This window comes from Polypterus senegalus, chromosome 10 (assembly GCF_016835505.1).
Source record: "Polypterus senegalus isolate Bchr_013 chromosome 10, ASM1683550v1, whole genome shotgun sequence".
In the NCBI taxonomy this organism is placed as follows: Eukaryota; Metazoa; Chordata; class Cladistia; order Polypteriformes; family Polypteridae; genus Polypterus; species Polypterus senegalus.
In genome coordinates this window covers 62,416,014-62,441,914 of record NC_053163.1, presented here as the reverse complement: position 1 = coordinate 62,441,914, position 25,901 = coordinate 62,416,014, and the positions used below count along the sequence as shown (strand labels likewise).

Below are 25,901 nucleotides of genomic sequence, written 5' to 3'. Positions count from 1 at the left end.
AAATTTTTTGTAGGTAAGAAAAGAGTATCATGTTTTGTATTCAATTTGTTTTGGAGTGCCTCGCTTGTGGTGGTCAACCTTGTAACCTTGTCCTGTAACACTTGTTCCTAAACAGACCCCCAGACTGATGTTTATTTTATTATGTTGAACTCTTTTGCAAGCCAATTTAGATAAAGCATCTGCTAAATGAATATTTGTTAATGTAAAACCAGGGTTGATGAAATGTGCCTTCTCTGTGCGAACAGTAATTGGGCTGCCACTAGCCATCAGCTCTAAGCAGTGTGCCAGTCAGTGACAGAACACATAGTCACACTCACTTACCCTGTATATAGGAACACAATAAATTCCACCACAATGCCCATCTTTAGGATGTGGGAGGTAAACCCCATGCACATATGAAGACAACATGCAAAGTCAACACAGCACAGAGTAATCTGCAGTGTTAGTTTGTGATCAGACAATTCGTAAAACACAGTATATCCATCGATCACTGGACCTACTTAATCTGGTTAAGAGATGTAGATTGTGGGGTTGCTGGCCACAGGGCAGGAACATACCATGGAGAGGACAGTAGTCCATTGCAGCATCTGATAGTCAATTTAGCCAGGAATCACCCTACTCTTTACAAAAGATGTCAGAGTCAGGACCTCAGATTGAAGTCTCATCCGAGGGACAGCACCATTTTTGCAGAACGGTGTCCTCATCACTGCACTGGGGCATAGGGATCCACACTCAGACAACAGGGTAAGCACCCCTTGCTGGCCTCACTAACACTCTGGGGCTGTAAGGCTGTACCACAGACTGCCTTGCCAACATTGCCGCTCTCACTATTAGTATAATAATGACAATGGGTAGGTAAACAACCATCTAATTTTTTATGGAATTTTCATGGGGGTATATACAGTCTGACTACCCATGATACCTAGACTGGATTGAGCAGGTTCATAAAATGGATGATTGTCTATTTCCTTGTGAAAGAGCAACATAAGCATCTGATTGAGAGTTTAATAGTAAGGTTTCATTAGTCTAGGGTCAGATGGTAAACGTCTTATGTACAGTCTTTCAACTTTGTATTAAACTTTAAGAGATAGGTTTTTTAAACATAAAATTGCATTCTGAAACCTGCTGAATGCAATTTAAAGACAAATCTCTAACCCAACAAGCATACTTCTCTCTCAAATAACTTGAAGCCCACGTGAAACAATTTACAGGCTGCTTTTAGAAATGCAGGCATTTTCTTTGGAATCATTCTGAATAAACTCTGTGCTTTGAATGTTCCTCATTTTACAATCCTTTTGATGCATTTTACGTATTTATTTCATCAGACATATTGTCTGAATTTATCTCATGGGTGTTAAGTTTCAATTACCCTGAGAGCCTGATGTGCAAAACTAAGTCTTGTATGTTAGATAACATTACAGATCTGGGTCACATCCTCTGGGTGGCAGTTGGACAGATAGCCTTAAGAGAATGCGGACCCCAGAAAGGCAGATGGTGCAGGGACACCATAAGGAGCATGATGTTTCTCCAGCAGCTGGCACACCGGTTCAAATAAATCACAAATGAGTGCAAAGCCCAGCAGGGGGCTGGGCTGTTACAAGACAATAGCACGCCAAGCAGAGAGCAATTTGTCTGCAGTGCAGGTTGTTTATCGAGTGCCCGATTTAGCTTCTATCATGCTTGTGACATAAGCAAGTGCTTGTAATCACGGCCTAGTTTAGAATCAAGACTGTGCTTTTGCTAAAAAGGCTACAAGCTCTGGTGGGTGGGGTGTGACTTCTGGCGACGTCTTCTAAGTCAATTATGACAGAAAGCAAAGCTTCTCAAAGTATGTGTTGGTCTTAAACTTGCCTTTTGGATGCACTGTCTGGCTGATTGACCATGGAATGTTAAATGCATTGTGCTAAAGCTCACTTTTAAGATACCATCAATGGAAAAATGATATTACATAGTTTTTTGTGATTTCATTAACTGGCTGCATACATCTCTTGTGTGAGACGTTTTAATATGAACAGCCTTGCATCTGCCAAGATACGAATGTGCTACACAAATAATCTCTCTAAGCTCAACTGTTTGTTTCACTATGTGTGGTGTTACCTGGTACCTAATGGTCACTTGAACATAAGAAATTCAGTCCATCAGGCTTGTTTGTTTAGCTAATAGCAAAGCTTTCCCAGTATCTCATCCACATACATTTTAAAGGTTGTCAGGGTTTCTACTTCTACTACATGCCTCAGATTCCCACAACTCTTTGTATGAAGAAATGCTTACTGGTTTCAGGCTTAAATGCACTTCCACTTAAAAGAATACTCCACACAAACATTATATTCTTTAATCAGTTATTTATTCTGTTATGTCATTTTTATTCTTGTGTTTTCAAGAAAGAACAAAAAGTCACAAAGATATGAAAACACAAGACACTTTACAAAACAAGAATGGCAAACAAATTAACAGAAGGTAATTCAGTTTTATCTAATTTACTATTAGAAATACGCTAGGTTAAATCTGTGGAACATTTCAAGAAACTTCTAACAACCCTTTTTTAATCTGACTTTCCAGTAATTATATCATAATGTAATGATCTGATTATATAAGCTTAGCTGCTTGATATGTTAATAAGTACCCAGCATTAATCCACTGTTTTTTTTAATGTTTTTTTGCCTCCCATCCTGTGTGGTGGCGGCGCTATCTGCTCAGAGTGCTCTATGCAGCAATCACCTGGGGTACTGGAGGACTTGGAAACCTTTTTATCAACTGTGCTAACTGTATCAACTGTGCGCAGTGGAGGGTGGGTGACCAGCTGGCCTAGGTCAGTCTGACTTTCATGATGCACAAACTGATTATTTGATTTGTTGGTTTCTGTCTTCCGACCGTGGCCCTCCAGTGGTTTATTTTTCTCCTATGGCCTATCATAGGAGTTTTTTGTTTCCTCTCCTCCGTGTCAGATGGTTAAGTGCTTTGAGCCTGGGAAAGGTGCTATATAAATAAAATGTATTATTATTATTTAGGAATCATGAACTTCATCTACATCCTAAATCAACAGAAACCGCTATGGACTGTTTTATTTGCTTTTTTAGCTTTTCACTAACTTTAATAACATCAAATGGTTTCTACTCAATGGGTTGCCATGTACCTATATACTGTATATATTTCTTTTTATATATATATATATATATATTAATTAGATCTTGTTGTTCTGCCTTAATGTATAAATATTTTAATTAGACAAACTATTTCTGATAAGAGTGAAGGTTTATTTTGCACTTTAGTGGTTAGATTTTGCTTAACAATACCTGGTTGATTTTGTATTTAGTATACTTACATTTGTTAGAAATTATTATAGTATGAATTAATGACAGTAATCCAGGTAAATGTGGTATATCTTTGTTTTTGGTTGATTGATCTGTGGACAGCACCTTGAGTTGCATGTAAATGTATGATAAGGTGCTTATTTAAATAAAGTTATTAAGTTACTATTTTATGATACTTGGGAGTTATACTTCAAAAATAAAAGTGCCAGAGTGGTCCTTTAGAGCAATGCCATAGGGGAACCATCTTTCATTAAAAAGACCCACCCACATGAAGGTTCCGGAAAGAATCTTTATTTATTTAGATCCATAACAGGCACTGTACAGTTAATTGCCATGACTAGACAGTAACAGATTTGCGAAGTACCAGTGGCTCATGATTTTAAAAGGACTCTGGCTGTATACATACAGTACAGTAACACAGGCTAAGTTCAGGTGTTCTTAATCTGTTAGTGTCCTGATATTTAGCCTACCATACAAGACAAATTTCAGTTTTTTTTCCTGTGTTTTAATAAGTTTTTCAAAGCACAGAGGACCAACTTCATATACAAAGGACCCTTTCGAGAATTAAATGGTGCTTTGTCAAGCAATGGATGAGCAACCACACAAGCTAGTAAATAACCATAAAAAGCCATTAGCAAATCAGTATTTTTAAGAGTGTTAGTAGGTATGCAAGTATGTCAGGTAACCTTCTTATCAATAAACATAAAAGTTTTACTGGATCAGTAAATATGCATGTCCAGTACCATTAAATCAATCAGACTCCAAATGCTTCATTAGTACTGCATGGTGTGCCATATTTCATTTTGCATCATATAGAGTGAGCTCTGTACAGGCAACTACATTATTCATGTGTGTGCATTGAAGTGATTGTCAGAGCGGAAAACTCAATTTACATTAAATCAACTTGGCTGCTGCCAGCAATGAGTGCAACTCACAATATGCAGTCAGAAATAAGCACTTCATTGTGAATGATTCCTTAATTATTAGCAATTTCATTTCATTGTTCTAATTTCATTTATTTAATGTGGCACATATGGTATGATGTAATTTGCTTTGTACACCAGTCATTTTTTTTTCAATGTCAACACTTTCAAAATTTCATTATTGTGGTACGTAGCATGTCTGTTTCTGTTGTTGGTTTTGCATAAAAGGTCATTCGATTTGTGAAATAATCAGCCTTGACACACAAAAAAGGTTTGGGGCAGCCACCCGTATACTTGAGCTTTGGCTGGAAAAGAGCAAAACAAGATGCACAGTTGTGTACAGATCAAGTCCAAAAAAGAACTAATTACCTGAAGGTAGTTGTCAGGGTTTTAAGGTAGGTCAGGGGAAGTGACGTCATCGAGATGGGAACTGAAAGTAACGTTGTCTGACCCAGACAGGATTTCCCGTGTTGGGTCTGCAGAGATAACAGAGGGAGGATTAATGCACTCTGCCACCCCCTGGACTGGCATGGAATTACCTTCTTTTGAACCCTTTAGCTGCCTCCCATGCGCACAGATTTTAATTCATTCAGACGGTGATACAAGGGAAATTAGTAGATAAAAACTGTTAAACTTAAGTCAAGGAACATTACGCTCAAACTATATTATGCACTAGTAAGACCCCATCTGGAGTACTGTGTGCAGTTCTGGTCACCACAATACAAGAAAGACATAGCAGAACCTGTGCAGAGGAGTGTTTCCTGTCTTGATCGTGTTCCTGTAAAGTCTGATTCTCAGACTCTGTCATTCTGGGGTGCCTTGTTTGCCTCATGTCCACTTTTTGGCTAAATGTAAATTGGCCAGGTTTACCAACTGTGAAAACATCATTCATATTCTTGTGAATCCTCCCTGTATTTGAAGATAACTTTCAGTATTCCTCCTACACCTTTCCTCTGCATCCTCATGTGTGTCGACCTCTTTTGCCTGATGCTTCCTGTCGCGATCAAATTTGACTGAGCCACCAAAGGGAAACTGAGCGGTCAGATTGTTTGCAGGGACCAGACACACACACACACACCCGTCCAGATACACACTCTAGGAAACCTGCTGATCTTTCTGATCCACATGTATGAAAATATCAATGCAGTCATTCATACAGCTAACAAGATGGCAGTTGACTTAATCTGCATGTCTTTGTGATTTGGGAAGAAACCTCAGCACCCAAAGAAAGAGCACAGGAAGAACAGGCAAACAACATACAGGCCGTAGCCAGATTGCAAATTAAATTCATATGCCTAGAACCCCCATGACAAATATGCACACATAGGAGGTGTGAGAATTTAATTCTTGGAATGAAGCTGTAAAAAAATGTGTGCATATTTGTGCACTAACGGCTACTGTCATCTTCGAATTAACCTTCTTCCACAGCTATGCATTTATTTAGATAATGCTGCCATTGTTGGAAATATTCCAGAAAATCTGTTTCTAGAATACCCTCAATTCCTTTGTCATGTTAAGTTAAATGTCAGAAAAGTCTAAAAATCTTCTATCTTTTATGGCAGTTTTTATTTTTGTGAACAGCCACAAATCACAAGAAGCTATTCACAATTCAGGTGAATAGGGTGGATGATCCAATTTGATAACTGATTTCTTAGCCAGGTCGCAAACACTGCGTATATCATGGCCTGGGCAGTTCACATGATGGATGATCCACTTTGGGTGTTGTTATTCATTCATTAACTACTTCCCACTCCTTAAACCTCTTGTGACACTCAAAGGTACTTAACTTTTTCATAGCATCCTCACCATACGCCACTTTCAACAGCACAGGTGACACTATATGGCCATCCCAGTAATTAAACTTTTGCACCTCATGCATGTATGAATATTGTGACCACTATGGGACGCTGTGGCACCCTAAGCACCTGACACAACTCCACAGACTTGTGTCTTGGTTTCAAAACTAGTATTTTTTATGTACAAAATACCTTTAGTAGGCTTCCGTTACACATTGTCAGCACAGCAATACAATTCTCCCTGTTTTCTCTTCCACTTTTCCTATTTGAGTGTTGTCCACCTCCTCTCCCAACTTCAACTCACCAGATGGAAGTGAAGGGCTTCCTTTTAAGCCCCCACCCAGAAGCACTTCCAATGCTAAACTCCTGTCTCCAGAATGCACTTCAGGCAGAAGCCAAACCCTTCACTTCCCAACAGATGCCCCTGGCACCCATCAGGGCAATCTTATGATACAACAACTCTTATGCTGACCTGAGGTTGTCCATACAGGGGATTTACCATAATGGATGCTACCACCACCAAGTGTATAGATAAACTACCTGTATGTGTGAGGCAGTCTCCCATCATCCTATATACGTGGTCTCCCGACTGGAACAGAATCCATTACTTATCCCACTCAGAATGCTCCATCCATCTGTCCTTCCTGTAAACCGGCATGCCTGCTGGGTATGTGATTCCCTTCCATGGCTGCTGGGATGAGAGTCCTGTTGTGTTTTCCTTCTGTACCATACATTATTTTGGCCTCCCAGCTTGGTAAGGGAACGGAGTCCACCCTGCCAGTCCATCTATCACAATATAAAGAATATAAGAAATCTGACAAAAGAGAGGACCATCAAGCCTGTTTTTTAGCTAAGAGCTAAGGTATCCCAATATCTCCTCCGGATTCTTCTTAAAGGTTGTCAAGGTTTCTGCTTGAAATATACATCTCAGTAGTTTGTCCCAGATTTCAACGAGTCTAATGTAAGGAAGTTCTTCCTGATGTCAATCTTACAAGCACCTCTCCTTAATGTCCTCTAGTGTTCTTGAATATGTGATTCACACTTAAACTAAAAGAATTCTTCTGGATATACTTCATCAATGCCTTTGAGAAATGAATGTATCCATCCAGTTTTCATTTTCAAACCCACTTAATATTGTACATACTTTAATATATGGATGTCTCCAAATTGGTCTGATATGAGACAGTGTGCCCTGCAATGGCTTGGCTGATTAAGTGGACAATTTCTTATATTTCAAGTTTTATGACTTTTTGAACTGTTTTGCTGTCTTCTTGTTTCCAGGAGTTGCCTAGCAACATGGGTGGTGGACTATTCCTTGATGGCTTCGCTCTCTGTGAAAGTAAAAGTTTGTTTCCTTGTTCCTTTGCTCTCACAGCAAGCTCTACAGTGCTAATGTTCCTCTTGGCTACAGGCTCCTGGTTTTGTTTGTTTTGCTCTTGACAGCTCAACACGGTGTACAGTGAAAAAAAGCACGTCTACATTCAACATATTCTAAGATGACATTTTGCATCACACATATGGTTAGCATGAGTTCCTTTTGAGAACTAGTGGGTAAAAGGGGCCATAGTTTCATAAATTAAGCACAAGGCAAGCAACTGTGCTTTGTTGTGGTTTCAGAGTATAATGCAGGAAATGGTACAGTTAGTTCAAGAGAGGCTGATAATGAAAATGATAACCACCCCAGTGCACGATGTCTCAATCTGTGTGCACCAAGAACAGCTGCAGAGACCTTATCAAGCAGACATAAAGGTCATTACTGCATGCCATAAATCACTGGCATATGTCCGGTAACTAACACTTACCAGTGCCTATCCCTGCCACTTCCTGATCTGCCATTGATTTTGAGCTGCAGGTTTTTCCTCAATTCTTCTGTCAAGTTTTCTTTCATAACACCACCTATCCTAAATCCTAATACATTTTAGAAAGAAAGTCAACTTGGGAAAAGCCAGCATTGAGCTTGACAATCTTTTGTAGTGTGCTATGTGTAAAAACATTTAGATTTGTTTATGGCCTATTGTGATTCCAGCCATAAAACATCACATTACAGTTGGTCATCGTTGACCACTGATCCATGCAAGCCTTAATGTCATGCAAGTGGCAGAGACTTTGCTAACAGTGAAAAGGTGAAAATGTTGAGAATCTAGATGTGTTCTTTACAGCCTGCCATCAGATTATTTTAATTTGATTAATAAAGGGTTTGACAATGCTCTGCTTATAAATGGGGCTAGAAAGTTGAGTATGCCTGAAACCTGACACCATCTCCCCCAAACCAGATACATCATCCTGGCTGTGTCACCATTTTTTCATCCTTGTCACTCCTCCTCCTGGTGGAAGATCAGCCCAGATCAGAAAGGCAGATCTGGGGAAGCGACGGCAGAGGAATTGCCCCTTGGGTGCGCCAACTTGACAACGATAGACATCAATAAAGATGCCCTGCTGCTGTCTTTTCCTCTCATTGATGGGTCTGTTCTTGTTCAAAGTGGCGGGCTCCTTTGAGTATGGTCAATCTCCAAGTATCTTGAGCTGCCCATTATGAAATGGAGCATGACTTGAGAGAATGCTTCAAGTGGTCCTTTCAGCATTTCTTTAGGCTACCCAGAGGATAGGATCTTTCAGTGAGTTCACCACTGAGAACCATACAGGGGAGCAGAGACTGATCCATGAGGAGGACATGCCCAATCCAGTGGCAGACACAGCTGAGCAACTTGGCCTCAGCACTTGTTGATAAGCATTGTTGTAGAATTTTGGTGTGTGGGATCCAGTCCTCATAAGTGATGCCCAGGATCATTTGGAGGCAGCAAATCTGGAATGTTTCTAAGATGCACATTTGTTTGCATTAGGGAGTCCAGACTTCAATACATCACCCACCTACAAGAAGCTGGCCTCTTTCAGGCATGGTTTTATTTGATCTATTAAGGACCATCATGGGAATCTTATTTTTGCACTCTTCTATGTCTGTTCATACTCTTTGAAACCGATTTGCAATGGCTAACCACATCAGGAGTGCTAGACTCCTGACAACATAGCTTAAAGTAGCACAAAAAATCCTTTCATCAGTTTCAATATGATGCCTTCCTTAAAGTTTTATTTTGTTTAAAATTTTACATGACCCTTTTTTACTGCTATAGTGCTATTTACATTAATTTGAAGTTTATTTAAGAAATTATTACCATGGAGCTGTAATAGTTGAAATACTTTGACCTGTTTTGAGTTTCTATATTGTTTATATTTACACTGGCATAAGCGTTGCTAGGCTTGGATGCCAAGATGTATGCGGCAAGCGACATCAACAGTGCAATGGTATAAAGTTCAATTCCACATACTTCCTGCTAATCCAAGTTTACGGATTTTCTTTAAACAAAACTATCTTTGTTGGCTTCTGCATTTCTTTGTGACTTCCCATCTTTAGACTCTTTGCTTTATTTACTGATTAGCTTCTGGTTACAGACAACTGATTTCACAGTTATGACCAACATATGGCTCGGTAGATGTCTATCTTCTGGTCGTTCCTATTCTCCTTCATGCCCACAGAGCTCAGAGTGTCAGAAGCATTATTTAGGAATGGTCAACTTCTGCAGTGAGGTGGTGTTTAAAAATCTCATCTTTGGCTGATAACTGAGCCTCAGGTTCAGGTGAAGCAATGCAGATCTCCTGTAGGAAGTAGATTAGCTATTTTTTCCTACGATTGTGAGTGTATGTTTCCTAAACTTGGCTACATGTTTCAGAGACATGAAAGAGGAGTATATTCCTGTATCCCATGGTATTTAGTGCTGGATGAGTTTCATCTGATAAGATCAAATGAAGTGGAAAAGGCAGAAGGGGAGAATGGACATGTATGTGAATAAGCAATTTTTTATTTATTTTTTTTTAAAAAGCAAGCACATTACAATTAGAACCAAACTGTGTAATCTAGGAATGCCAATTAAATTTGCTCATTACTGCCCAATTAGTTACATTATATCATCCTTGTTAATCTTCTATAGTAATAAAAGGCAAAGCCCTCACTGACTAACTCAGTCATCACTAATTCTCCACCTTCCCATGTAGGTAGAAGGCTGAAATTTGGCAGGCTCATTCCTTACAGCTTACTTACAAAAGTTGGGCAGGTTTCATTTTGAAATTCTATGCGTAATGATCATAACTGGAGCCTATTTTTCTCCATATACTGTAATGGACTTTAGCTCGATGGCCTTGGAGGGCAGAGCTGCGTGTCTCATCATCATTCCTCTCACATACTCACATGAACTGACTGTGAACGCAGTACGTAGAAAAGAAGGAAGAGCTCCCAAAGAGCGTTGAAGAAAAACGCGTACAAGCTTATTCATTAGTGCAGCTACTGTGGAAACAAAGTATGGTGTAAACCGTAAGTTTAAATTAAGTTTATGGACACGCTCCCGCTGCCGTTTGTCATGCCTTCATCGAATACTTAATTCGCGAGATACAAGTTTAATGAGAAGACACAAGGTATAAACGAGACTTTGGATCACTTTGTAACAGAGTTAAAATTGCTGTAGCGAGAAACTTTTAAGTGTCGGGTCTTAGCTAACATTAAATAAAGCCGTGGACATCGCAACATCACACAAGAGAGCAGCTCACGTGAACTAACTGAACGCAGTACGAGTGATCACTTCCATGCATCAAACCTGTTCAAAAAACGCATTACACAATTGACAAGGTAGGAAAAGAATATGCTCTGAGCTGAGCTCCACAGCTAACGCGGTCTTGGAAGCAACTTCGTCACGCTGCCACCAAATACTCACAGAAAAATCCACAAGTTAACACACACGCTGTCTCTAGAGTTTCTCCACACTCAGTGTATTCCTCGCATCCCCGTTACACCCTCTGAACTCCCAGTAAGGCTCTGCTTCGCGATGACAAGTAATAAGTCTCAGGGACAGACCCTACAAAAGGTTGCCATTGATTTCAAGCAAGATTGCTTTTCTCCTGGAAAACTATACGTTGCATTCTCAAGAGTGAGCTTGCGCAGCTTCGTCATATTACAGCCGGAGTGCTGAACTGACAACGTGCTATATAAAGAGAACTATAACAATCGTAATAAATGAACAATAAAAGAGTGGCAAACCCGTGGATTAAATAAAAAGGCAGCTTCCTTGGCAAAGCAAGGAAAAAAGATGGCCTTATATGTCATTCGTTTATAAAACAGCGGAGAAGCTGTGTAAAGGCTGCTTCACAAAAAACCAGCGGAGCGCCTTATATGAGCAGGCAGTCAGCTAAAGAAGGTAATCAATAAATATCTATAATCGTAATAAACAAACAAAAAATAGTGTACAAGCTGCGGATTAAATAAAGGAAATGGGTACCTGAACAGTAAAGTAAGTCTCGAATAGCTACATAATAACTATAACAATCGTAATAAACGAACAATAAAACAGTATAGAACCGCGAAGCAAGGAGAAATGACTCTTCTTATATGGCGTTCGTTTATAAAGCAGCGGAGAAGCTGTGTGAAGGCAGCTACACAAAAAAACAGCAGAGCGCCACACTCTGAATGTATTCCTCGCATCACCGTTATACCCTCTGATCTCCCATTTCAATTCAAATGCCTCACATTTCCAGTAAGGCTCTGCTTCGTGATGACAATTAATAAGTCTCAGGGACAGACCCTACAAAAGGTTGCCATTGATTTGAGGCAACATTGCTTTTCTCCTGGACAAATATACGTTGCATTCTCAAAAGTAATCTTAGTGCACAGCTTGGTCATATTACAACCGGAGTGCTGAACTGACAATGTGGTATACAAAGAGATCCTTAACAGATAGTTATTGGTATATTTTCCCTCAGTTTAAAAAGGTTTTCTTTTCTTCTTAATAAAAATTTAAAAGCAGTTCTTCGTCTGCAAGCTGGGATTTTGCTATATACAGTATATATATATATATATATATATATATATATATATATATATATATATATATATATATGTAGATATATATATATATGTATGAATGTATGTATGTGTATATTTTGTCAAGGATGCCAGGGGCGATGACCCAGCCGGGATGCCTTAAGGGACCGGAGGTTGGCGTGCACCCATCTGGGATCACGTGGGGGCCGCCACCCTGGTTGCTTTGGGGGTCACGGGTTAGGGGCTTGGAAGCCCAACCCTGTAGGGGCCCGTGGTCACCGCCAGGGGGTGCCCCGGTGCCTTGGGAGCCCTGGACCTCAGCACTTCCGCCACACCAGGAAGTGCTGGGGGGAAGAAGAGCAAGAAAACCCGGAGGACTTCCGGCTACACAGTTGGTGCTTCAGCCACACGGGGGTGTGTCGGCGGAAGCTCCTCAAGAAGCACCTGGAGCCCTTCCGGGAGTGCATAAAAGGGGCCGCCTCCCTCCAGTCGATAGCAAGAGTTGGGTGGAAGTGGACGGAGCTTGGAGGAGAGGAGTGGAGGCAGTCTGAGGACTGAGCAAGGCATTGTTGTGCGGCCAGGACTTTAAGGGGTGATTGGTGCTGCGGCACTGGGTAGTGCACTTTACTAATATTGTAAATATTGTAAATAATCACGTGTGTGGTGAAACAACATGTCTGCCTGTCTGTGTCCGGGCTGTACCCCACAATATATATATATATATATATATATATATAGATATGTATATATATATATATATATATGTAGAGATATATATATATATATATGTGTGTGTATATATGTAGATCTGTATATATATATCTGTCTGTGTGTATATATATATATATATATATATATGTGTGTATGTATGTATGTGTATGTATGTGTATGTATATGTATGTGTATATATATGTTGATATGTGTACATATATGTAGATGTGTATATGTATATATATATATATACAGTATATAGATATATAGATATGTGTATGTGTAGATGTTTATATGTATATACTGTATGTATATGTATATATGTTTATATGTGTGCGTGTCTTTGTGTGTGTATCTACAGTATATATATGTGTGTATGTATGTGTATATATATATATGTATGTGTGCATATATATGTATACTGCAAAAAAGAATTAAAGGAACACTTTTTAATCAGAGTATAGCATAAAGTCAATGAAACTTATGGGATATTAATCTGGTCAGTTAAGTAGCAGAGGGGGTTGTTAATCAGTTTCAGCTGCTGTGGTGTTAATGAAATTAACAACAGATGCACTAGAGGGGCAACAATGAGATGACCCCCAAAACAGGAATGGTTTAACAGGTGGAGGCCACTGACATTTTTCCCTCCTCATCTTTTCTGACTGTTTCTTCACTAGTTTTGCATTTGGCTACAGTCAGTGTCACTACTGGTAGCATGAGGCGATACCTGGACCCTACAGAGGTTGCACAGGTAGTCCAACTTCTCCAGGATGGCACATCAATACGTGTCATTGCCAGAAGGTTTGCTGTGTCTCCCTGCACAGTCTCAAGGGCATGGAGGAGATTCTAGGAGACAAGCAGTTACTCTAGGAGAGCTGGAGAGGGCCATAGAAGGTCCATAACCCATCAGCAGGACCAGTATCTGCTCCTTTGGGCAAGGAGGAACAGGATGAGCACTGCCAGAGCCCTACAAAATGACCTCCAGCAGGCCACTGGTGTGAATGTCTCTGACCAAACAACCAGAAAGACTTCACGAGGGTGACCCAAGGGCCCCATGTCCTTTAATTGGCCCTGAGCTCACTGCCCAGCAGCATGCAGCTCGATTGGCATTCGCCATAGAATACCAGAATTGGCAGATGCACCACTGGTGCCCTGTGCTTTTTACAGATGAGAGCAGGTGCACCCTGAGCATGTGACAGAAGTGAAAGGGTCTGGAGAAGCCATGGAGAACATTATGCTGCCTGTAACATCATTCAGCATGAGCAGTTTGGTGGTGGGTTAATGATTGTCTGGGGAGGCATATCCATGGAGGGTCACACAGACCGCTACAGGCTTGACAAAGGCACCTTGGCTGCCATTAGGTATCAGGATGAAATCCTTGGACCCACTGTCAGACCCTATGCTGGTACAGTGGCTCCTGGTGCATGACAATTCCTGGTCTCATGTGGTGAGAGTATGCAGGCAGTTCCTGGAGGATGAAGGAATTGATACCATTGACTGGCCACCACACTTTCCTGACCTTAATCCAATAGAACATCTCTGGGACATTATGTTTTGGTCCATCCAATGCCACCAGGTTGCACCTCAGACTGTCCAGGAGCTCAGTGATGCCCTGGTCCAGATCTGGGAGGAGATCCCCCACAACACCATCTGTCGTCTCATTAGAAGCATGCACCGATGTTGTCAGGCATGTATACAAGAACACAGGGGCCATACAAAGTGCTGCGTACAATCTTGAGTTGCTGCAATTACAAATTTTGGCAAAATGGACTAGCCTGCCACATAATTTTTTCACTCTGATTTTTGGGCGTCTTTGAATTCAGGGCTCTGTAGGTTGATCATTTTCATTTCCATCAAACGATGTGGCATCCTTTCGTTCCCAACACATTACCCAGTCTATATCAGTATAGATATCCAGGAGGATTTCTTTTTCCCATTGAGATCTGATGTGTTTTCAAAGTGTTCCTTTAATTTTTTTGAGCAGTTTATATTTATCTGTATGTATGTATATACAGTATGTATATGTGTGTGTCTATGTATGTATATGTACGTGTGTATATATGTATGTATATATATATATATATATATATGTAGATATATGTATATATATATATATATATATATGTGTATATGTAGATATGTTTATATGTATACATTGACAATCACGTTAAAATGTTTCCTTTTCTTTTTCATACCTTCTTTAACACACTACTGCTCCGCTGCGAAGCGCGGGTATTTTGCTAATGTTTATTAACTCAGCAACAGAAAAGATTCCCTCCGTTACCATCATTCTGCCCCTTGTTAGTGTGTTAGAATTTGACATCACTATTATTTTGATAAAGTCATCCTGGGGATGGAATGGAACCTCAGAGAAATGCATCACCACCAATGGCTGAGTTCTTAGCATTTTTTGAAGGGGTAACTGATACAGTTGACCTGCTCCATGCCACATTGTTGGAAATCCCAACTGGATCCCAGGCTGGATGAACCTGTGGTCCATGGTGGATAAAACTGTACTTCACAGAGATTGTTACAAAATGATACTATTCCATTTATCTAGTCAATACGAATCTGGTTATTTAAAAAAAAAATTAAACAAATAGGGTTATTTCTATACTTGTACAAATTGAATTTTTATTTATTTTTTTTTAATTCTGCATCTCATGTGAACCCTCTGCCTATTATGAGCTTTAAAAGTAACTGTGCTTTTTAAAAATCAGTTAATCTGTAGGGCCACCTTGACTGATAACCTATCCCATAATGTACTCTTTTCTAAAATATTGGAAAGTCAGAGTAGTAAATGAACAAGAAGTGCATTCAAACAGGTTCAGGCATTTGTGTTGAAGACAGGAGTCTTGAACAAACCATGCAGGGAGAAGTGGATTTTCAGTTTAAAAGTGTGATCTGGTTTGAATGGACTGTAAGCTCATGCACCACCCAGATATGCCACAAGTATGTATTTAACAATATTAGGCCAAAAATGCATGTGCACTGTGCCAACACAAGTACCCGGAGATCTTTTTCATTGATTATTTAATATTATTTGCCTTTGTTCATGATTAGCCCCAACTGATGCCAAAGTATCAAACTTTGTAATCAGTTTTCTCTTTGAAAACATGAGACTATTTATGGCCATCACAACATACCACACTTTGCTACCAAAAGACAAAAAAAAAAGATCATTTATAGATGAAATACACCTTTAGACACAGTTCATAAAAAGTATGAACCATTAAGATGCAGCTATAAATTTCTATGAGATATTCACTATGTTAAACTTGGTAGTTTTTGATATGGGTATTAATTTTACACATATATTTTGAGCTTGTTACACATGTAATATATGCAGAAAAACTGAAAAAAAGTGAAATTAGCAATTAACTACTGTCTACCATGGGAAAAAAAATTCAGTGAAGACCTCCAGATTTTGAATAGGACACTTTTCACTTTTGAAGCTGCTCAACTGGAGTAACTAGCACACAAACAGATGACAGGGATGAGTCGGTACATGGCATACAGACAGGCTATTAAGGTCACATTAATTCTAATTGCATTTGTGCTTTCTTTACAAATTGTGGCAGTGTAGATCATGAAATTCCAAAAATTTTCAGTTCTCATATCTGTTGCCATTTTCAAATTTCTCACAAACCACAAATTTTACCAATTGCCTTTCTTTTTCCATAGCACTATGAAAGAACTCAAAGACTGGCCATAGCTCAAGGACCCCTGAATAAGAGGCATAATTTTTAAACTTGTGTCTCATCTGCTACATTTTTTGGAGAATAAAATTTAGACTTATTTAAAAAAAATGGATCAAAGTGATATTTTTTATAATAATTTTAAGAACTAAATTTATTAATCTCAACTAAGAAGTATACTTTGAGCACGTCTGTGTGACGTTAACATATTAAATGAAATAACACCAACCAGTAATTTGCTACAGATTTACAGATTTATTTATAATTTAAAAATAATGGTTAGTTCTCTTATACAAATAATTTGTTAAAAATACTACATGTCAAATTGCCAGTGTATAAATTTAGTACCAGATATCATACCACACAGATCTGAGGCACTTGCTGTGGTTTGCCTCGAATTCGATTTGATAGCACTCTACAGTAATGTATCAGTTCTCATCCACTTTTTTTTTTTTTAAATTATACAAATGTGCTCTTTCACTCAGTCAGTATTGCAGTTGAATATATAAGAATCCAAACTATACAGTAGTGCAGGTTTTGAAGTACCTCTCCCTGCTCTATGTACCCACCTTCCCTTTATAAAGCTACACCCAAAAAAAAAAAAATGTTGGGATTCTCAAATTTATAAACACTTTTATCCATAGTATATCCCATGTAAACAGCTAATGTCTCCACAATTCTTATGCAGACACTCTCAATTATGCTAATAGTAAAGCTGCTTGGAAGATCTTAAAATCAAGCCTATTCTTTGTAACCTCCTGACACATATTGTAACATACTTATTCTGGCAAAGCAATGAAACATTTCTGCAATACACCACAACAGAAATAGGAAAAAAAAAACAAACACTTAATGTTAGTCAGTTACATATCAGTTATAATGGCTTGCTTTACAAATGGCCTGTGGCATTTCTGATCAGTACTCTCAATTTACAAACACAGCTAGGCCTGGGAAGGTGCCTTTTATCCAATACACTTCCCACAATAGTTGTTTTCATCTTGTGCAGATTACCAAAAAGCACTCTGTTACAATCAAGGACATTCAGCCTATTCTGTTGCTAAACTTGACACATGATCCTTTGAAGAAGAAAAAAAATGTGAGGTACATAAATGTATGAAGCAATAATTATTGACCCGACCCAGAGAAAACAAAAAAACTATTACTTTAACAAGAAGTAAAGGATATTCATAAAGATGTTTTTTCTTTGGCTACAAAAGAGCATGAGAAGTAACCCTGGACTTCTAAATCATTTTAACACAAATCATACTGAATTAAATGTGTTCAGATGGATCAAAATAAAGTCATACGTAAATTTCAAAATATTGTTATTTGTGCTTACATGATTAACCCCAGCAAGACTTTTGTGTAAACAGACCTGCTTTCTTTCTTTTATTACTTTAAACGTGAAAAACCATACCAAGGTTTGGAACATCTTGCATGAGGAAGTAACACCGTTAAATGTTTACACAATATTTTAGTACAAAAAGTATACATTCCTTTGTTTGAACAATGTCATTTATAATCAGCACCGTCTCAGTGTTCCACTGCACAAATTATACAATTTAAGTATTCAGTGTTCTCTGGAGAAAGATTGAAAAATAATGACCTTCAATTAATTCTAACTATAATGATACAAAAAAGAAAAAAAAAAATCTGCTTCTTTGGATAAGCAGTTATTTAATTTTTTACCTCAAAAATAAACTTGGTTATATAAATAATGTATAAAATGCCTGGTAAAAACTAAAAGTGCAACTGTAACAACTATTGAAAATGGGTGGGTTCAATGCAAAGTAAAATTTCAAAAAACTGTCAAGTGGCTAATTAAAATAAAAAACAGGTTAAAGGACAAGTCAAATGTATAATTAAACTTCTCTTACATTAATATTTATAATCAGAAATTATTTAAACCAGTCAAACATCAATATTTTGCCCAAATAAAAACAGAAGAACATAGTACAGTGCAGCCATGTCTAATCTAAACTCAATATGTATTGTACTCTAAAATTTAAATAAAAATTGAGAATTACCAGTTTAATCAATTCCATAAATAACTTTAAGGCTCAGTAATTCAGGCACCTACAGAGTAAGAAATCCAGCATTACAATTTTCATGGTCATGCAAAGTAGACTCCATCCATCCATCCATCCATTTTCCAACTCGCTGAATCCGAACACAGGGTCACGGGGGTCTGCTGGAGCCAATCCCAGCGAACACAGGGCACAAGGCAGGAACCAATCCCGGGCAGGGTGCCAACCCACCGCAGCAAAGTAGACTCAAACTTTGTAAAATTACTCATGGGGGCGAAAAAAACTCATACAATCTGCAGAACAAGTAACAGCCTAATTTAGTATTTATTAAAAAATGTGTTATTTTGCATGTGATTCAACAGATAGACTGAACTATTTGTTGTAACATTGTCCGCCTATTTTCTGGACCACTACATTAACTCAAAATCTATAAATTACTTGTTTAACCGCAATCCATTCCACTCTTGCAAGACCACAGTTGCAAATTCCTTTCCTGCACCAACAGAACATTTTCCTAATTTATGAACATAACAGAAAGTGGATTACTTCAAGTCTGCATGAAAACAATATGATCAACTCGGACTATTATGTATATAAGGTAAGACATATTAAGAAAAGGCACTGTGTAATCCAGCTAATTTTCAGGTATCTATTGGTTAAACAAAAACTTCCTTTAATGGGCAAAATCTATATATTCTACACTGCATCTGATGCATGCACGTGAATGTTAATGCTGAGAACTCAGGAGCCAAAGCCCAGCACTCGGGTCCATAACTTGTTTCTTTTGTCCTGCTCCAGTGACTGAGTGATCTTGGTACATAACAAAAACTGAATATTAGTGAATAAACATTGTAAAAATGTTTATTCACCAAATATCTAGCATTATAATAAAAATAAATGATAATGCCACCACTCACGACAATGTGGACATTTTTAGCAATGGCATACACAAAAAAAAAAAAAAACAAACCTGAAAACAAAGCTGATACTTGTGAGAGTAAAGCATTTCTCAGTCCTTAGTCAGTAATCCAGTAAGTCAAATTAATGAATATGTTACACCTTGACAGTTCAGCCCTGAGGTTTGAAAAAAGATTAATTCATCACTGAAAAATGCAATAAAAAAAAAAAAAATCAGGTCAGATAAAAGTTGTGCACATTTTAATAAAATACCAAACTGATACTTCAGTTTATAATTCAATATACTTCCAGATTAATTTCAATTTAAAAGAGAATACCAAATGAATATTTCACTGCTATAGTAAGGGTTGGGGTAGGTATAGGAAATATCCCAAAGCCAATGTGCAGGCTGGAGGAAGAGGTTTGGAGGTGGTAAGTGGTTGAGCAAGTATAAGATGCACAATAAAAGAAAGAATGGCTGTCTAATGTCAAAAAATCCTTGTCCGACATGGAGGTTTGAAGGAATGTTGGCAAAAACAGATATACAACAGTAGATACTGGCTTGTTACTGGTCAGCAAAGCAGTCAACTGTTGCCATACTCTTACTGGTATCAAATATTCAGTACTTAGCAATAGTACTTTTAGAATATCAAGTTGACTAAAAAAAGATAAAACTAAAATGTTAAGTCTTATAATCATGATTTATATTGTTAAGATGAATTATAAGGCACTGAAAAGGATGCCATTTCCAATACTGTAGTCCATACTTTTATGTAAGCATGTAATTGTAATATTTAGATGCCTGGGACTATTATTTCAAGCTTAATAAACATTCTAACAATTTAAGTAATATTATCAAGCAAATATTTTTGCACTGATCCATATATGCCTTTCTTTTGTTACAGTCAACACAAACTTTTCCTAAATATTACAAAAACTGATGTCAGTCATTTTTTTCTTTGCAGAGATTTGGTAAATTCCAGCAAAAGGTGCAGGGTTTCTGTCTTTTTGGCAAAATAACATGAATTCCCAAAGGGTAGTCATTTCTTTTGACTTGGACAAAATGCATAGCTCAGCGATGGCAAAGTCCAGAAAACTGAAGATGGTTTCAAAAATGGGAACAAAAACATTAAATATTCCAGAGAAAGACAGCAAATTGAGTGCTTCTTTTTTATTACTAATAGAAAACAGAAAAAGCAAGTGGACTCTTCTGAACCTGATGTAAATTAAATAAAAGATAATGATTGAACTCAAGAGAAAGAAATGACAATGATCACCAGCATGGACATAGCACAGCTGATCCAGAGCCCATTAAGTCTACCTAACTACAACAATACGCATTTCTTTTGATTCTTCTTAGTTACAGGATAAAGTACAGCACGTACGGCTTCTGCAAACACCTCTCGCACACCTTCTTGCAGTAAAGCTGAGCATTCCAAGTATTTCACTGCACCAATCTGTTTTGCCAGGGAAGACCCTTGCTGATTTGTAGTGGGTGCAAGACTCTGCTCCTTCAATTTCTTGATGGTTTCAGAATCGTTCCGCAGATCCCGTTTGGTTCCCACAAGGAGAATTGGAACATTTGGACAGTGGTGCGACACCTCTGGATGCCACTTATGTCGAACATTGGCTTGTGAAGATGGACTTCCAATGGAGAAGCAGATGATGAAAACATTGGTCTGCGGATAGGAGAGTGTGCGCAAGCGGTCATACTCTTCCTGACCTGCTGTGTCCCACAAGTTGAGGCTGACTGTGCGTCCATCTACTGTCATCTGCGCACTATAATTATCAAAAACAGTGGGTATATATTCCTCTGGGAAGGCATTTGTTGTATAGGAAATTAGCAGGCAAGTCTTCCCCACTGCACCATCCCCAACAACCACACATTTAATCGTCTGCATCCTTCATCCACGCCCTCACATTCGTCTGTTAAGCAAGAGAAACAGAGATTGAAAATGTTAAAGGGAGACATAATGTGCAAATCACACCAATCTTTCACACTATACAATCAATTAAAGCATGTTAGATATATTAATGCTGCTTTTAACAAGTTTAAAAAAAAAAAAAAAACTAACAACCAAGGATATAAAAACTAAAAAAGTGACAGGAGGAATTAAATGAGAAAGTTAAAAAAAATAATGCTACTGTTAGAAGTATTAGTAACAATCTGATCAATTCAGTGTCATAAGTAGAGAAATACAAAGAAAATAACTTAATGATGTGTACATATAAAACCATCTAGACTTCATTTCACATTTGGGAAGTATTCCAGCTTCATATCTTTATGGCCGGCAGAAAATGATCTGTAAACAACTGGTGACGTGTGTAAGAATAAACTCCAACTTAAAAACCTGTTAAACAAAATGAATGTATACCATTCTAAGTTTATATCTTTGGGGGACTATCACCAAACCATTTTCCCACAACTTCAACACTTAACTGGGTTTAGTTGGTTATTTCTACCAAACAATGTTGCTGTATGTACAATTTCATTTGTCAATCACAATTTATTTCACACATGGCCAGAGGTTACTGTCATCACCACAAATTATGCATAGCAAATTTTAAACTAAACAGTTTTAAGTAGATTTACTACATGAATTACTGCAATAGCAAAAGTGTAAACAAAGACAAAGATTCTGGCTTCTACAAGTCAATCTGAAGTTTATACGATTTACTCAAAGGCTTAATTCCTTTACAGATGAAACTGATTAAATAATGTGTTTTTCTTTTCTTTATTTTCCCGAGCCCCATAAATTATGCACATAAGCGCATATGAAATTTCATGAACAAGAAGACATTCAAACCATTAAGTCTATTTGATTAATAGCTATCCTGTTCCCATATCTCTACATTTTTAAGTTATGTTCATGACTTTGCAATTTTTTTCAAAATGCCATGACCATTTCTATGAAGAAGTACTTTCTCATTTACTTAATGAATGCACTTTTTCATTTTCCTTTGACTACTTGAATTGCATGATTTAAAATGTAACAAGTACTATTCCACTGATTTAACTTTACTTTGAGGCAACCATATTCCTGAATGCAGCTAAATGCAAATGACTGATTTGTTTAATTCTGGAAATAATCATAATATACAGAAAATCAATTCTGAATTGAGTTTGTAAGTGCTCCATTAATTGACATCTTTGAGGATGACAAATTCTCACTAACCTAATCTCATTGTCTGCACAACTGGGTTAGTTTAAGGAAAGTTCTTCAGTTACAACATGGGGGCACGGATGGAGGGTAGTTAAAGAAAAAAAACTTCACACAAAGGTGAGAACTTTTTCTTCACAGACAGAATCATAGAAACATTGAATAAGTTGCCAGGAGATTTAGTAGACAGCGGTACTTTGGGGGACTATGAAATTTCGACTTAATAACATTCAGTAAAAGTAAGGTAAATAGAGAATGAATGACTATGGGGCTGAATGATGTGTTATTTTTCAAAATGTAAGTATTTCTATGTGCTAAAATAATCCCTTCCAACCACCTAAACAACCATAAACTTAAATTTGAGAATTTAAAAGATGGATAGATGAATAAATGTAAAAAGTATACATGGCTGTCTCATTTAACTATATGTCACAATGCAAAATGAATTATTTTAAACACAAATTGAATCATAACAGAAATATTCATTCATACACTGTACCCACTTATATCAGTACTAAAGAGGACACTAGGTAAGAAGCAAATCTGGACAGAGTGTCAGTCCATTGAGGGGGCCAACTGCACTCAATCACTAGATTAATTTAGAAATGTCAATTAAACAAATCTACACATATTTAAGGTGCTGAAAGAAACCAGAGCACTGAAAAAAAACACTACAGCAACCTGTAAATTCATCTAAATAACCTTAGTTACTATAAGGTAGCATCACCACTGTACAATCGTACTACATTTGTAAAAACAAGAAACTGTGACAAAAAAAGCTTCAAATGCTATAATAACCTCTTGTCTAACTTTCAAAATTGCCTACCACTACATTATCTGGTGAAAGACCGTCACCATCGTTTCACTAGGCTTCAGCAGATTGTTGAGCACACTCATTATGAAAACCCCATTCCTCTAGTACAGGTGACAATTTTTGTTGAAGAAAGCAGGGTAAACAGAGATAAACTCACATTGACTGTGTGCGGGGCAGGATTTAAACAGAGCAACGCTAACCACTGCACCACATGGCCGTCCAATTGCGAGTTCAATAACCGTTGCTAAAAGTGGATCAAATCTTGCTCAGGACAAGAATAATTAACTGTCATCAGCGACATTTCAAATTTAGAAGAGGTCCCGATCTGAAAGGAAGCCGTTAGAGACACGACATCTTATTTTCAATTATGGACACCCATTTAAACCACTATCATTTGGCAACGGTCAAACCTAACTAGTAGGAAACTCATTTTCAAACACACCTCTCTAGATTACGCTGCCAGTACCAACACTTCCTAAAGATTCCCCACCCTACACCACTAAAGACCCTTTGAAACGTGAAGAATCCCAAGTTTATCATACAGTTCTCCAAAGGACTTACTGCGTATTTTATTATTTTAATTTTGTCTCACCCGCCCACATTTTAACCGGTTAAGCTCACACATTTTCCATAACTTATTTTCCGGCCTCCAGGCGAATACAGCAATGAAGCTGTTTCCACTCCGCGTTTCGAAAACTGACAACTCAGATAAAATAAATACCGAGGGCAAAGTAAACGAAGATTAGCAAATAAATTCAGTATTAACCACAGAGAGCTTGTAACCAACCTTCCGATTAGTTACTGTCACGTTAAGTCTTTTTCGGTAAATTCTTTCATCTCAATTTTCAAGATTCAAGCGATCACATTACAACAACACTTAAAAACTACATAAGATTATCGTCTGCAACAAGACGCAGTTACGTTGCTTTTTTAAACACAATGTTACCCTGCTAAGCAGTAATTACTTCTTAATCCTTCTGTTTTCCTCAAGTTTAATAAGCAATAACTTTCCATCTGACGTCTCTACTCTTCATTCACAAGAACATTTTTTACAAAGCTATACTCTGCCTACATTTTTTAACAGAAAAAGACAATAACTTCACTATATTTAAATAACAAATTAGGTATTAACCTTCTCACCACCTCACTGCCAGACTCGCGCTTTCAACCTTAGTCAGGTTCCATCCGGGGAGCTGTCCCAAATAGGTAGAGCGCATGCTCCGTAGTGGTATTATGGGACATGAAGTCTATTGATGATGCACATGGGAAATGCCGCAGTGCATGCCAGGAAATGGAGTACGCACATGTGCAATTGCTTGTTTAACTTTTTATCGTGTAAGGGATACTCTCTGACGAGTATTTTGTGGAAGTGGATAGTGTGGTCTATTTGAGAAAAAGCAAGTAGTCGTTATATATCAATAAAATCATATCGAAACAACTTACGAGAAATATTTACTCATAGTTATATTGTACAATGGTAAGTGACTATTAATTTAGTTTTTAGAAAAGGCAAGCTTAGCAAGCCAGATAGATAGATATACAGATAGATTGATAAGATCCAGTCAAAAACACAAATACATCTTTGACTTCATTCATATACAGTTTTAATTAACAAACAAACCAATTCTGGTATAAGCTTACTCCTGTAATAATAATGATAATAATAATAAAGCATAGAATATTACATCAATATAACTGTAACCAGCAATGAAATATTTATTTTATATTTAACTACAACAACATTTATTTATAAAACAAATTTTCATACATAGGGTGTAGCGCAAAGTGATTTACAAAATGTCAAAGAAACAGTTGAAAGCAAAGAAAAACAAGTTAAAATTAGGAAAGAATAATAATGACAAAATAATAAAAAAAATCAGTACAGACTAAAATAAAATACATATATAAGCAGTAGAAAAGTAGAGTCCTTATATATACAGTAGTATATATAAAATAGTATAAAATTTATTTTTCCCTTGTGGACAAATGAAGTATAATTTAATCTAATATAATCTAATCTAACAGTATCATTTTTAAGTCTCTAAAGATGAGTCCAAAGATAAAGTCAGAGGGCTGGGGGGACAGACACACACAAAAAAAAACTCCAAATAAGGAGAAGAAAAAAAAAATCTGCAAAATGCCACCACAGAAAAAACAGAAAAGAAAGCAAAAAAAAGTAGAGATTAATAATGATTCTATCTATTTATCTGATTGTATATTCATTAAGTATATCATTTTATACATGTATAGTTTCTTTGGAGTAAACTAAAATGTAGCTATGAAAAAAGTAAATTTAAAATGTGGGTTTTAGGAGCTTTTTTTAAAATGATCCACGGTGTTAGCCTGGTGTATATTAGTAAAGTATTACAGGTTTTTGGTGCATAACAGCAAAAAGCCACCTCACCACGTCTTTTATGCTTAACTCTTGAAATAATAAGCAGACCACCATTAATGGATCTAAGGTTATGACTTGGAATGTAGGGGGACAGACACGCCAAAATATAAGAAGAATCAAGTTTATTTAAAGTTTTATTTACTATTAGTAGTTTTTAAAGTCAGTTCCAAAGGTAACCAGTGTAATTATGCTAAGACTTTCTTTTTCATGTTAAGATTCTTGCTGCTGCATTCTGAATTAACTGCAACAATATGATGTCTTTCTTAGGTAGTCCAGTTAGAAGTGCATCACAGTAATCTAATAGA

At 37.4% G+C, this 25,901-nt stretch overlaps 1 protein-coding gene across 4 annotated transcripts; it reads right to left on the bottom strand.

Moving 5' to 3' along the window:
- Positions 1–18,826: 18,826 nt before the first annotated feature.
- LOC120537146 (rho-related GTP-binding protein RhoG-like) lies at positions 18,827–24,513 on the bottom strand. 4 transcript variants are annotated; one of them, XM_039765847.1, is made up of 2 exons: positions 24,342–24,513; positions 18,827–21,152 (listed from the first exon to the last, which is right to left on the bottom strand). In XM_039765847.1, exon 2 carries the CDS (start codon positions 21,125–21,127, stop codon positions 20,552–20,554), a length of 576 nt encoding a protein of 191 aa, XP_039621781.1. In that variant the 5' UTR covers positions 21,128–21,152; positions 24,342–24,513; the 3' UTR covers positions 18,827–20,551. The 4 variants fall into 4 exon arrangements, with proteins under 4 accessions (XP_039621781.1, XP_039621780.1, XP_039621784.1 ...); XM_039765846.1 differs by having other exon boundaries at positions 24,334–24,508; XM_039765850.1 differs by lacking the exon at positions 24,342–24,513 and adding an exon at positions 24,167–24,286.
- Positions 24,514–25,901: the final 1,388 nt, after the last annotated feature.